This window comes from Mugil cephalus, chromosome 21 (genome assembly GCF_022458985.1).
Source record: "Mugil cephalus isolate CIBA_MC_2020 chromosome 21, CIBA_Mcephalus_1.1, whole genome shotgun sequence".
Taxonomy (NCBI): Eukaryota; Metazoa; Chordata; class Actinopteri; order Mugiliformes; family Mugilidae; genus Mugil; species Mugil cephalus.
Genome location: NC_061790.1, coordinates 753063 through 767436, shown reverse-complemented (window position 1 = coordinate 767436; position 14374 = coordinate 753063). Strand labels below are relative to the sequence as shown.

Genomic DNA, 14374 nt, shown 5'->3' with positions numbered 1-14374 from the left:
GCGACATGTTTAACCTGCTGCCTGATACATTTACCCTTTGGAACGAGGTTGATAGGGGTCATAATGTTATGGCTGACTGGTGCATATTTAGTTTTCCATATTTTGTTTGGATGCTGCCTCTTGTTCTCAGCACTAAGAACCATCCTGGACTCTCTGGACCTGGAGCTGTGAGGTTTTCACATAATCTGAGTTTAATGTGAATGTTATTAATAATAATGTATCTGTGTCAGATTTATTCCTGCCGGCTCCTTTAAGTTCCTTCCTCCAACAGAATCGATGCCAAAGACGCGTGCGACTGTAAAATAAAAAATATATTTATTTAGTCTATAATCCTCTTCTACATTTAAATTAAGTCTGTGTGAGTGTCCACATCAAACTCTGACCTGACCTTTGACCCTGAAGCAAAGCATACGTGACCCCCATGTCTCCTCCATGTCTCCTCCATGTCTCCTCCGTGTCTCCATGTCTCCCCCATGTCTCCCCCATGTCTCCATGTATCCTCCTTGTCTCCATGTCTCCCTCATGTCTCCATGTCTCCTCCATGTCTCCATGTCTCATCCATGTCTCCTCCGTGTCTCCTCCATGTCTCATCCTTATCTCCATGTCTCCTCCGTGTCTCCTCCATGTCTCATCCTTATCTCCATGTCTCCCTCATGTCTCCTCCATGTCTCCCCCATGTCTCCTCCATGTCTCCTCCATGTCTCATCCTTGTCTCTATGTCTCCCTCATGTCTCCCTCATGTCTCCTCCGTGTCTCCATGTCTCCTCCGTGTCTCCTCCATGTCTCATCCTTATCTCCATGTCTCCTCCGTGTCTCCCTCATGTCTCCATGTCTCCTCCGTGTCTCCTCCATGTCTCATCCTTATCTCCATGTCTCCTCCGTGTCTCCCTCATGTCTCCATGTCTCCTCCGTGTCTCCATGTCTCCTCTGTGTCTCCATGTCTCCTTGTCTCCATGTCTCCTCCGTGTCTCCATGTTAAGAGATTTGACCATCAGGTGGCAGAGATAGTGTTAAAGGGACAGTACAACATTTAGATTTCTGTCTCATTTCTCCTGTCTGTGTTTCAGTTAGCCTAGCTTAGCCTAGCTTAGCATAACGACTGATCATCCAGATTAATGAACTGGCTGCAGTTTGGACCTTCAGAATAAAAGCGGTCGGTTTGTGAGTGGAATGAATCCTGTCGTCTGTGTGACCATGTACTTTAAAATGAGAACTGTTTCTAAGCTAACAGGCTGTGAGTCACTTATTTTCACTTTATTAAATATGAGATGTTGTTTTCTCCGTCTTTCTCACACACTGTTGTTGTTGTTTTTATTTTATTACAGCAGATTTGAGCTTTTATTGCGTCTCAGAGTTCAGTTGGTCAGTGAACGTTTCATTGTGAATCCAGCAGGTGTGTTGGTGGAGGGATGTGAAGCACAGGTGTGCATCCTTCTGTCCTTCAGTCTCATACATGTTCATCGTTTATTTCAACCAGATGAGCTCCAGGAATCCAACTACCAGCTGCTGCACCGAGGCTCTGATCATGATCAGGGGTCAGTCTAGAAACATTGGTTAAGTTTGCTTTAATATTTTAATCATATCTTTTTTTGGTTGTTGTTTACTTGTGTTTTGTCCACAGACAAAAAGTCAATCTGATACAAAAACTGACTCTTAATTAACTGCAGAGACAAAACCTGAGATCATCCAGATAGATGCTGATGCTGTTAATATAGAACCACGATGTGGGAACAATCAGAACCTTAACCCTAAACTCTATCTAACGCGTTTCATGAGATAAGAAACAACCAGACAAGTTAACAGAAGACATGTGGTGGGATGATATGAAATAAAATAAGATGAGTTAAGATTTAAAAAAAAATGAAAAGATGAGAGAAGTTAAGATACAAGATAATAATATATTAAGAAATAGTTACACTCATCGTATCATCGTGTTAAATTAGTGGAGAAAAAGGCTGAATATTGATGGAAACCATGAATAACAATAAACTCCAACAGAACTTAATGTTTTTAAAAAAAAACACCATGAATATGAGATGAGACATGTGGACTGAGAACAGACAAACACACCCCAGTTTTTCCTGTTTTTATTGAAATTCAAGCAGATCAAGTCCAATAAACAGACAGAGATGGTACAAACGTAAGTGGTGGACATTAACAGAAACATGTTTTCAGGGAACAAGCCTTAAACCTTAAAGGTTGATGCTACCAGTTCCTCAGTAACACTGCTGCCCCCTGGTGTCTGGATGAAAGCAGTGGTAGAAGACGCTGAGCTGCCCTCAGGAGTATGATTTGAACAGCATTGTACTGTGAAGTATTGTGTTGCTTAAAAAAGTCAAGGTGTTGGTTTCCTTCACTATCAGACAGAAGTGGCAGGAATACGACATTAAACTGAGTAAAATTAATAGAAGTATAAATACTGGAGTGTCCTGAATCGTTTGACAGGTAGTGGATGTTGTGTGAGAGTCTGTAAAGCTGATCTCCACCAACAGTTCTTCGTTTCATCATTTCTGAAGAACAGACTAAAGGCTGAAGCCCAAAGCTCCTCACACAATGAAGAAGAGATGAACCAGAATTAAAAGCATCAGGCTGTGGTGCCTGTCTCAGTCCTGGAAACAACACAAAGGCTGGAGATCTGAACTCATCACGTCCTGATGTTCAAACACGTCTGGAGACAAAGTGAATGTGGTCGGGTTCAGCAGACTGATTAGAAATAAACTGCTGATGATTCAGTTTAATGGAGACTCATCACTTTGTAAAACAGTGCCACTCTAAATGCTGATGGACGCATTTCTGAGGAAGGATCTGATCCCTCTACAACAGCGCCACCTGGTGGAAAACCTGCATCACAGCATGAAGACGGAGAAACCTTTGGTTCTTCTAGATAAAAATAAAATAAATGTTTCACTTCCTGTTCTGAGGAATTCACAACATGTCAGCACATGAAGGACAGATTCTCTAAAGAAAAGTCCAACTCAGAGCAGCTTCACACTTCACACAAGCTCACATTTATTCTTTTTATTGAACTGTTTTGATTGATTAGATTGCACCAAACTGATGATTTGAAATTTTCCCACTACACTTCATGGGTTGTATGTTTTCAAGCTGACATGATGAAATGTTGTTTTGGAAGCTGCAATGTTTCTTTTTTTTTTTTATAAATATATTTATTTCTAAATGAAATGAAAAGTGGACAATAGTTTAAATGATGGTGAATAGTGGGCAATCAATTATTATTGTCCGAATACACCTGTTCACATACCCGCACATACCTGTTCCTTCACCACGTGACCACGTGACGTCAGCTACTACTCTCTCCACATATGCACGTTACAGTGCTGACATCAGCGGCTAATAATCTCGGTTTAGTCTGTTAAATCAGATCCCTGTTGTGTCCACATGTTTCACGGCCTCAGCTCAACTCTCCCACAGACTAAAGAGTCAACTAAAGCAGTGACAGGTGAGTCACCAAACCTCAGCACAGTGGTTCAATGCAGCGCGTGTCAAGAGGAATTAGAACTAAATAAAGGTTAGAAGCGATTTCAAGTTCCTCGAGTTAACCACGTTCACCCTGAAAATGTTGAGGACAAACTAACAACACACCGTGTATGTAAGTTACTTAATCAAATGAGACCCAGGGGGAAACACTTCCTGGTCCGTAATCGCGATGGACACAGAGATCAGCAGATCTGCTTTAAGTTCTGATTTTTAAAGATGACACCGCTCAGTAAATACAAGTAATACTACAAACTGGCAGAGTAATTCACATTAACAGATGTGTTGTGAGCCCGTGTTATAGTGAATTCTGGTGAAACGTTTATTTCATCTGTTGATTTCACGACCTGGTTGAAAATAAGAGTCTCTTCCTGGATCATCTGAACAAATGGCTTGGAGCCTCCTATTGGATAATTACTGCATGGGTGATAATCTTTCAGATGGAGACAAGTTATTTCACTTACTTTCGTCCATTAAAATACTTTCATTTGTTGTGAATGTCTCAAAGTATTAAGTATTAAGTGTAAGATACTGTAGTCTGTTAAAATGTCCTGATACATGGTGACATGTAGATTAGTGGTTGTAGTGTGTAATGCATAAAGCAGATCATGATATAGTGGATTATACACTAGTACAAACAGATGAGCTGTTATTCAGATGAATTGATTAAGGGTCTGTGCATTTCTTCACAAGTAAAAGTTTGCAATTAACCCAGAAATGAAAAAAGGGGGTAAAATGTTAAATGTTATAAACGTTTCAATGATAATATTATGTTGTCTCTACGAAGGTGATTTAAAGCTAGTGGTGTCGTCCTGAATGAACCAGGAAGTAGCCTTCATGATAAACACTGGTTCACTGTGCTCACGTTATATTCATGGATCATTCTATTCAACACCTCATACTATTCACTTCTAAATAAATACAGGAGAAGTGGGAGCCGGGGTTGTGGATCATTAAAGTGTAAGTCTAGTAAGTATGAGAGCGTTTATAATGTAAAACTAAATTACTGTTTACTCAAAACTATTAACATGGAACGCGTTAGATGATGAAATTGTTTGTCCCGTGTTTGTAGGAAATTTCAGAAACAGGACTCTCCAGTCTGACTCCAGCTGTGTCCATGGAGAGTGACCGATCTAAGTCTCAAACCGCTGACTTCAAACATGGACATCAGTCTGCTGATCCAAGGTAAACTGAGGGCACGTAATCGTACGTAAATATTTTAGCAGCAGGATTTATGTAAACACATTCATTCATCAGTGTTTCATGTCTGTTATGACTAAAATGAGGGCAGACTCAATGCAGTGCTGGAAATAGAGGAATACATGTGTATCATCACAACAGTATAAGTGTGTTAAACTATATTGTACGTGTAAGTCTACAATGTTGAACAACCTGACCAAACCTAGCTGGCATAAAGTATTGTATCAAAAAGAGAAGTCCAAAAAGGATCCAAAAGTAATAAGACCTGATCCAAGACTAAAAGAAGTCCATAAAAAGGTTTAAAGTATTAGAGTATATTACAATAGGAGACCACTACACCTCACCACATGAAGTGGAAGGGTGGATCTAATAAAGTACACCAGAGAAACATTCATCTCTTATAGTGTTCACAGAGACAGAGATTGGCATGCAGTTGGCTGCTTCCCAGCTAAGAATATACATGTCATGAAGATGGCCATAAGTAAACCCACATTCCTGTAACAAAGAAATAATAAAAATAGGAAAATGCTTGTTTTCTATGATGTCAAACACCTAGACAGCATCTCCTCTTACATCCCTCTAAGGCCTAGTGTCCAGTAAATCATCAAAAGGGGAAAGTAATGTTGAATTTTGAATTAATGCTCAAATAGTGACTCCAACTCACATTTCATCATGGTGATATACGACATATGCATGGCGCGATGATTATAATGTTACTATTGTTTCTATGTGGTTAAAACTGGAGGATTTTTATGCGTCTTGTCCAGTTGTTGCTGAATGCCATCCTCTGCCCAAATCTGTACCAAACACCTCTTCCTCTGACCAGTGTGAACCCTTTGCCGCTGCCATTGTTGTTCTGTGACTTGCTTTATACCTCATGGTTATGTGTTCATGTCTTGGTTATGTTTTACGCGTCACGTACTTAACAACAATTGTACTCATGCGTGACCAAGTGTACCATGCCAAAGTACAACTCTTACAACTGTGCTAGGCCAGGGAAGTGTGCCATACTCAAGAACAGTATACTTGCACTCAATAATAATAGAAATAGTAATAATAGTAATAATAATATACACAAATATGTACAAATTTGTCATGTGCAAGTTGGCCATACATAATTGCAATATATAATATGTAAACATATATTAATGCATGTACACACACACATCGATAGTCATCGACCCAAGTGATGAGGGGAGCACCAACCTGCGTGTTCTCCAGTTTGGCCTTCATCAGTCTGGGCTGGATGATGTTGAAGGCGCTGGAGAAGTCGAAGAACATGATCCGGACTGAAGTGTTGGGTTTTCCCAGGGGGGAGTAGGCCTTCTGCATTAGGTAGATGATTGCATCATCAACCCCAACGTGGGGCTGATATACAAACTGCAGGGGGTCATGTGATGGGTACACCAGCGGTCTGAGGTGAGCCAGAACCAGTCTCTCCATGACCTTCATGAAGTGAGAGGTCATTGCTACCGGCCTGTAGACCTCCAGTGCAGCAGCTCGTCCTTTTTTGGGCACTGGGACCAGGCAGGATGTTTCTCTCTGAAGGTGTAGAACTTCACAGAGCTGACTGGAACATGCCTTCAACACACGAGGGCTGATACGGTCCGTTCCAGCAGCTCTCCTCTGTTTGAGCTTCTCCAGCTCTCTCCTCACCTGGCTGGCTGTGATGTGAAGTCCAGACTGGGGGGTGGGGGATGTCAGGGTGGAGGTGACGAGGGTGATGCGGAGAGGTGTCTACTGCAGGAAGTGGTGGGGGGCTGTGGGGGATGTGAGGATGTCCTGGGGGCAGGAGGTGTGAAAAAGTCTGTGGTGAAAGCCAGCGGTGGGGTCAATGCAGAACCCAGTGTAGTCAGAGACACAGTCAGTCATTCCAAATGTACTGGGGGATGGCACAATTGCCTAGTCGTGAGTACATTGCATATATACAAAATGGCGCATCTTGTGTTCAGGTGTCTTCCAGATGTCTTTAATTGCTTCATGAAGGCAAAGTTGGGGTAGACACAAGTTCTTTCTTCATGATGTGGTCCTTTGTTTTCCTTATGGAAACAGGACATTCTTAGTCTGTTGGTGTCAGGTTCTGATCATCTCCAGTTTATTTGAAAGTTTGCTGTGGGTGTCAAAGAACAGTCATTGGTCTGAGTGGGGATGTTTCCAGTAAACTCCTAAAGTGAGGCTTAATATATATATAACCTAAGTATGGCTTGTCTTTTTAATTTTCCTTTCTTTGGCAGTTCTAAATCAGGATGTAGAGCAGGTTGTCTATTAATTGCACAGTTGGTGTTCAAGCCCTGTTCTATCAAATGCTGAGTATCTGAAGTGTCCTTGGGATAGACACTGAACCTGGGGTTGCTCTTGGTGTCAGATGAGCACCTTGCATAGCAGCTTCCACCACTGATGTGTAGGTTTGTTTCAATATGTAAAAGAGACATGCTGTTAATCTTGTGAATACCACTAAGGTAGAAAAGACCTATACAAATGCAAATCATTTACTGCTTCTTTGACAGGCTGTGCACTGAATTAATATGTTCAGTGAGGGCTTCTACTTCTTGGGTTTGGTTTTTGTCAAAGGTGTCAGAAATATAAACAGAAATATACTTGTGTTCGTTTATTTAGAAAAAACGAGCCAATATTAAATATTAGTGAGGTGCTAAAGTTTATGCTACTCCGGGCATCATTCAGTGCCTTCTTCAGTTGAAATAACTTATCAGCAGCTGGAAACATTTAGGTGCCATTATTGCTGCACAAGGGAGTCACAGTTTCATGGATAAACAAATGTAACAGCTTAATCTTCTGTTCCATGATGTTTTGACTCAGCTACAGGGCCGCAACATACAGTAGAAACACACAAGTTACAAAAAGAAAGCGGTATTTGATTAAAACTGCAGAAAGCTGAGACATGATGAGCTTCTGTAGTTGTGAAGTGGTTGCCTTGGGCCTCTGTAACAATGTGTGGCTGGTTAAGGTAATTAAGCAATTAAACACTTGCACTGCAAGACCATTAGAGGTACAGAGGAGCAGAAGACATGTGTTTGATTGGATTGTTTTGTCTACTTTAAGAATTTCTGTGGAACTCCACTGATGTTTTGTCTAATTTCTATACAGAAATGGAGAAAAAAATGATTAGATAAGAGGTAACGTCTTCTTTCTTCAAAGAATGTTGTTTCCACTTTATGTTTTTTTTCAATTAAATTACTCAAAAATGACTCACATTGAGGTTCTCATCTGATCTGTCAATTAAAAAACTGGTGCTGTGAAACATATTATGCTAAAGAAAAAATCATGCTTCCATACATCTGTCAAATGATTTGAATGAGACATAAAATGTTGTATTTTTTTTCAACAGTATATTTATTTAAGTTTTTACATAGATATACAAAGTACATAGACATACATAATCGAACAATATACATACACTAGGTACAACCAATTAGAGCACTTAAGTCCATGAGAGTTGTTACAGGTGTTTGCAGCATATGATTGTGGTCCTGTACAGGAAATAATTATACTGTCCCAGTTTCACACAGTAAGTCAGATAAATCTTTGTTTTTAATATACACCCCCATATTTTATGAAATATGTCTTGTTTATCTTTTAGAGCATATGTGATTTTTTCTAATGGTAGACATAAAGACACTTCTTTGAACAAATCTTTGATCAAAGCAATTTATGTTATGTCCTATAGGATATAAGCCCACTAGGAAAAATGGATTCCATCACTAGTCTAGTTGATAAAATTTCCTGTATTATTACTCTAACTTCTTCCCCAAATTATTGGACATGACCATATACAGTGGAACAATGTGCCCTTATCTTCTCCAAATCTATTACAGAGGTCAGGAATATGCATATTAAATTTGTTAAGTTTTTCTGGTGTACACTCCCATTAGCCATTTAAATTGCGGCATTTTCAGAAGAGTGTTACCTGTCTGTGTTTGGGCTAACTTACACGCTTTGTCAATTCCTCCTGTAAGTCAGATCTCCATGTATTAAGTTTAGAATGTTGTATTTACATATTTCCTGTTCATTGAGGAGAACCCATTAACTGGAACTTGATTCTCCTGAACATAGCTGTTTGTCAATGAAGAGTAACTGCTCCAAAGAAGAAACTCTTAACTTCAAACATGGGCAGCAGTCTGAGGATCAAGGGTAAGGGAAAAATATATTTCTCTGTTAGAGATATTTGCATTAAGGTGTTTAACTTTCCTTTTGAAGGAACCAGGAGGAGTTAATGCGGGCTGTGTTTTAACAGGATCCCTCAGCAAAGACCAGATCCTTCTGGAATTACATCTGTGTCCATGAAGAGTGACTGGTCTAAGAGCCAGCCTCCAGACTTCAAAGATGAACAGCAGTCTGAAGATCCACGGTTAGAATTAACAGATCTTTTAACATTATTCAATTCTGTTGATTAAACTGTCAGGTTTTAGTCCAGATTCAATCTGTTACTGCAATCACTGATGAAAACATACTTAGCATTTATGTCTGTGAATGTTCCCAGTCATCCAGGTCATGGTAATCCAAAAACAATTCCAGTTGACCTTATTCAACGCTTTTTGGAATACTTAGCTTTTATTTGTCACTGATTTCTTTAAATTAAAGATGTTTCTCCACAGATCAGACCAGCAGCATCACAAAGACCTGGACTCCATATTCATGGTGAGGAAATGTTCAGTAACAGCTGCTACTGCTAACCTCAACAAGCACAAACTACCATTCTGCTTGGAGAAGTCTTCATGTTGCATGCTGACCACAGCATGCAAGCAGCCTTTCACATCAACGTGACTGGAGATTATTATTCTGTTCCAGCTGCTGGAGGAGAACATGGTCAGTTTTATGAAGAAGGAGCTGAAGAAGATCCAGAAGGTTGTGAGTCCAGATTACCCAGAATGCTCAGAGAGTCAGAGGGAGGATGAGGAGGTGTTGGAGGGTGAGGATGAAGAGCAGAGGAGGAGCAGCAGAGATTTATTCCTGAAGATGACGGTGAACTTCCTGAGGAGAATGAAGCAGGAGGAGCTGGCTGACTGTCTGCAGAGCAGTAAGAGGATTTAACAGCTTTAACTGGATGGAAAGAGGAAATGGAGGAAACATGGGACAAGTTTACATTTCTACACTATGATGTTAATATGATGTAAACATCTGAATTAGATCTATGAATTCTACTGGACTGAAAACAGTCACATGTAAATGTTATTAAAATGAATGAGTTCACTGATTAATTACATTTCTTGATTGTTCAGGAACTGTTGCTGCAGAGTGTGGACATAAAGTTAAATCTAGACTAAAGAAGAAGTTCCAGTGTGTGTTTGAGGGGATTGCTAAAGCTGGAAACTCAACCCTTCTGAATGAGATCTACACAGAGCTCTACATCACAGAGGGAGGGACTGCAGAGGTCAATGATGAACATGAGGTCAGACAGATTGAAACAGCATCCAGGAAACCACACAGACCAGAAACAACCATCAGACAAGAAGACCTCTTTAAAGCCTCACCTGGAAGACATGGACCAATCAGAAGAGTGATGACAAAGGGAGTGGCTGGCATTGGGAAAACAGTCTTAACACAGAAGTTCACTCTGGACTGGGCTGAAGACAAAGTCAACCAGGACATCCTCTTCATATTTCCATTGACTTTCAGAGAGCTGAATGTGGTGAAAGAGAGAAAGTTCAGCTTGGTGGAACTTGTTCATCACTTCTTCACTGAAACCAAAGAAGCAGGAATCTGCAGCTTTGAAGACTTCCCGGTTGTGTTCATCTTTGACGGTCTGGATGAGTGTCGACTTCCTCTGGACTTCCACAAGACTGAGATCCTGACTGATGTTACAGAGTCCACCTCAGTGGATGTGCTGCTGACAAACCTCATCAGGGGGAAACTGCTTCCCTCTGCTCGCCTCTGGATAACCACACGACCTGCAGCAGCCAGTCAGATCCCTCCTGAGTGTGTTGACATGGTGACAGAGGTCAGAGGGTTCACTGACCCCCAGAAGGAGGAGTACTTCAGGAAGAGGTTCAGAGATGAGGAGCAGGCCAGCAGGATCATCTCCCACATCAAGACATCACGAAGCCTCCACATCATGTGTCACATCCCAGTCTTCTGCTGGATCACTGCTACAGTTCTGGAGGATGTGTTGGAAACCAGAGAGGGAGGAGAGCTGCCTAAGACCCTGACTGAGATGTACATCCACTTCCTGGTGGTTCAGGCCAAAGTCAAGAAGGTCAAGTATGATGGAGGATCTGAGACAGATCCACTCTGGAGTCCAGAGAGCAGGAAGATGATTGAGTCTCTGGGAAAACTGGCTTTTGATCAGCTGCAGAAAGGAAACCTGATCTTCTATGAATCAGACCTGACAGAGTGTGGCATCGATATCAGAGCAGCCTCAGTGTACTCAGGAGTGTTCACACAGATCTTTAAAGAGGAGAGAGGCCTGTACCAGGACAAGGTGTTCTGCTTCGTCCATCTGAGCGTTCAGGAGTTTCTGGCTGCTCTTCATGTCCATCTGACCTTCATCAACTCTGATGTCAACCTGATGGAAGAACAACAAACAGCATTCAAGAAGATTAAAGTTTTTAGAATCAAACCTAAATTATCACGTCTCCATCAGAGTGCTGTGGACAAGGCCTTACAGAGTCCAAATGGACACCTGGACTTGTTCCTCCGCTTCCTCCTGGGTCTTTCACTGCAGACCAATCAGACTCTCCTACGAGGCCTGCTGACACAGACAGGAAGTAGTCACAGACCAATCAGGAAACAGTCCAGTACATCAAGGAGAAGATCAGTGAGAATGTGTCTGCAGAGAGAAGCATCAATCTGTTCCACTGTCTAAATGAACTGAATGATGGTTCTCTACTGGAGGAGATCCAACAGTCCCTGAGATCAGGACATCTCTCCACAGATGAACTGTCTCCTGCTCAGTGGTCAGCTCTGGTCTTCATCTTACTGTCATCAGGAGAAGATCTGGATGAGTTTGACCTGAAGAAATACTCTGCTTCAGAGGAGGCTCTTCTGAGGCTGCTGCCAGTGGTCAAAGCCTCCAACAAAGCTCTGTAGGTGGATTTAGGAACTATTTGAAACATGATCATTTAGTAAATGACAAATAAAACATTTGATGTTGATTCTTCTTCAGGCTGAGCAGTTGTAACCTCTCAGAGAGAAGCTGTGAAGCTCTGTCCTCAGTTCTCAGCTCCCAGTCCTCCAGTCTGAGAGAGCTGGACCTGAGTGACAACAACCTGCAGGATTCAGGAGTGAAGCTGCTGTCTGCTGGACTGGAGAGTCCTCACTGTAAACTGCAAACTCTCAAGTCAGGATACAGCTGCTTGTTGATCAGTTAAATCCTGATTTAGGTTCATGTTGGTGCAGAAGTTCAACATGTGGAGGATTTTCCTTCTTCTTCTTGAGTTTCTGATATGTTTCTATCTCCAGTCTGTCATTTTGTCTGATCACGGAGGAAGGATGTTCTTCTCTGGCCTCAGCTCTGAGCTCCAACCCCTCCCATCTGAGAGAGCTGGACCTGAGCTACAACCATCCAGGAGACAAGGGAGTGAAGCTGCTGTCTGCTGGACTGGAGGATCCTCTCTGGAGACTGGACACTCTCAGGTATGGACACCACAGGAGCTCAGTGTAGGTTTATCCAGTGTCTTCTTTGTATTTAGCCTGAAAGAATAGCTTTCCTCCACGAACACGAGTTTGTCAAAGGAGGATATTTTCCTCTCCTTCAGCCCAGGATCTTTATACCTTTTAGAAAGGTTAGTCCATCTGTGCACAAATCACTGGACAATTTCTCACGTTTAGGTTATTTATTTGGTATACAGAGAATAAGCTTTGATTCAGCACTGAGACTTTGGCCTATCCAGCTTAAGGGTAGAAAAAAACAAAGCCCCCAGATAAGCAGACACAGTGGCCTTGTTCTACCTAGGCTCCGCCCATAGAAAAGGGAGGAGCACTGTGTATCGTGTCAGTTAATTTCCATTTGTAGCTGATTGGCTTTATCTGGTTTCCAGCGTTTCCAGCGTACTGGGGTGTGATGCATCCTAGTCTGTGAGCACGCTGCAGCAAAGCGGAAAACAACTCCTTATATTGTAACAGTTTTCCTTACAGTAAGATAAATAAGGGAAACTGTTACAACACAATCTATATATCAGGCGGACCTAGGCACACACTGTGTATCAGGGATAATAGAATCCACGCAGTCACTTGTTTCGTTTCACTCATGTATTGCGCAAATTCAAAAAACACGCCCATCACGGACAGTTATATAAGGACACTAAACACATTAACAAACAAACAAAACCCGTAATCCCCCACTGTTCGTTCAGTCTTAGTCCCACGTGGGTGTGCATGTGTGTGAGGTGAGGGCGAGTCAAAGAGTTTGTTTGTCCTACTGCCCAACGCGGGAAAGACGCCATGGATCCACCGAGATGCCACGTTGATCCTCTCCCTCATCCTATTTGACAATAAACAGACCCGGCTGTGAGGTGCCCTAACTGTCGTAACAATTCACAAAGAAAAATATCCAGCGCTCCGTTTTGGAAAAATACACCACGCCAGCCGTCCAAACGCAGACTCTCCCTCAATGTCACTTCCCCTTTTAAACCCTCTGGTTCACACATCATGTACACAGAAAAAAAAAACATTAATTCATACATACCTGTGCCCAAATAATAAATACTAACTGATAATTTCCCTAGCCAGAACATTATGGGAAAATATTGGGAGAAAAACAGCAAAACACAACCCACTCCCACTCCAGTAATTCTGTGACCAGGTGCAAACTATCGGATCACTACAATATGGCGAGATAGTGGAAGTAACATTCTTCCTGTTTTTCTCAGTGTTATACACAGGCTAGAGGCCTTACTTACCTTACTTAACTCCTTAAAACCCAATAAGTTCTTTGGGAAATATGTCGACAACTCATAGTTACAAGTCCATGACTTTTATTTCTATTTTTGTTTCTAACTAATTCCAATCAACTTATTTAATATTATCACCCTTAATTGTTACAAATGTAAAACGGAAGTGTAAGGAGATGTTTATACATGAGTTACATTACATGCTTTTAAAATAAGGTTTTTGTAATTTTCAATTTTAAACAGAGAACATATTAGTGGAGATTGTATCCTTCACTTATTTGTACATCAACTTACCTTTTCCTGGATAGAAAATCATTGTTTGTGTGTTTGTTCCTCCAGGATGGACCATGGTGGAGAGCAGAGGTTAAAACCTGGTCTGAGGAAGTGTAAGTTTGACTAATGATGACAAAACATCAAAGTGTCAGTTTGTCTTTAAAATCAAAGCTGATAGTTGTGGTATTTATTCATTCAATCATCACTGACAAGAGAATCCTGACAAACAGTTCCACCATTAAATTTTCTATGAATGAATAACAAATCAGTGAGTAAAGAAAGAATAAATCCATCAGATGTGTCACATGATAAACTGCAGCTGTGTTGTGTCTTTTTCTCTCCATCAGATTTCTGTGAACTTGAAGTCGACACAAACTCAATAAACAGATTCCTCAAACTATCTGACAACAACAGTCATGTGATGTATGTGACACAGGAACAGGCATATCCTGATCATCCAGACAGATTTGATCACTGCCTTCAGCTGCTGTGTAGAAATGTTGTGACTGGTCGATGTTACTGGGAGGTTGAGTGGAGAGGAGAGGTTTTTATATCAGTGA

At 41.3% G+C, this 14374-nt stretch overlaps 1 protein-coding gene across 1 annotated transcript in view; it reads left to right on the top strand.

Moving 5' to 3' along the window:
* The first annotated feature begins 8993 nt into the window (after nucleotides 1–8993).
* Nucleotides 8994–14374, top strand: part of LOC124999442 (NLR family CARD domain-containing protein 3-like) — a 57031-nt gene continuing 51650 nt past the window's right edge. Inside the window, 7 exon segments of the mRNA XM_047574361.1 lie at nucleotides 8994–9061; nucleotides 9309–9351; nucleotides 9484–9730; nucleotides 9933–11417; nucleotides 11420–11735; nucleotides 11816–11989; nucleotides 12112–12285. Of these exon segments, the coding sequence (XP_047430317.1) occupies nucleotides 8994–9061; nucleotides 9309–9351; nucleotides 9484–9730; nucleotides 9933–11417; nucleotides 11420–11735; nucleotides 11816–11989; nucleotides 12112–12285 (2507 nt within the window).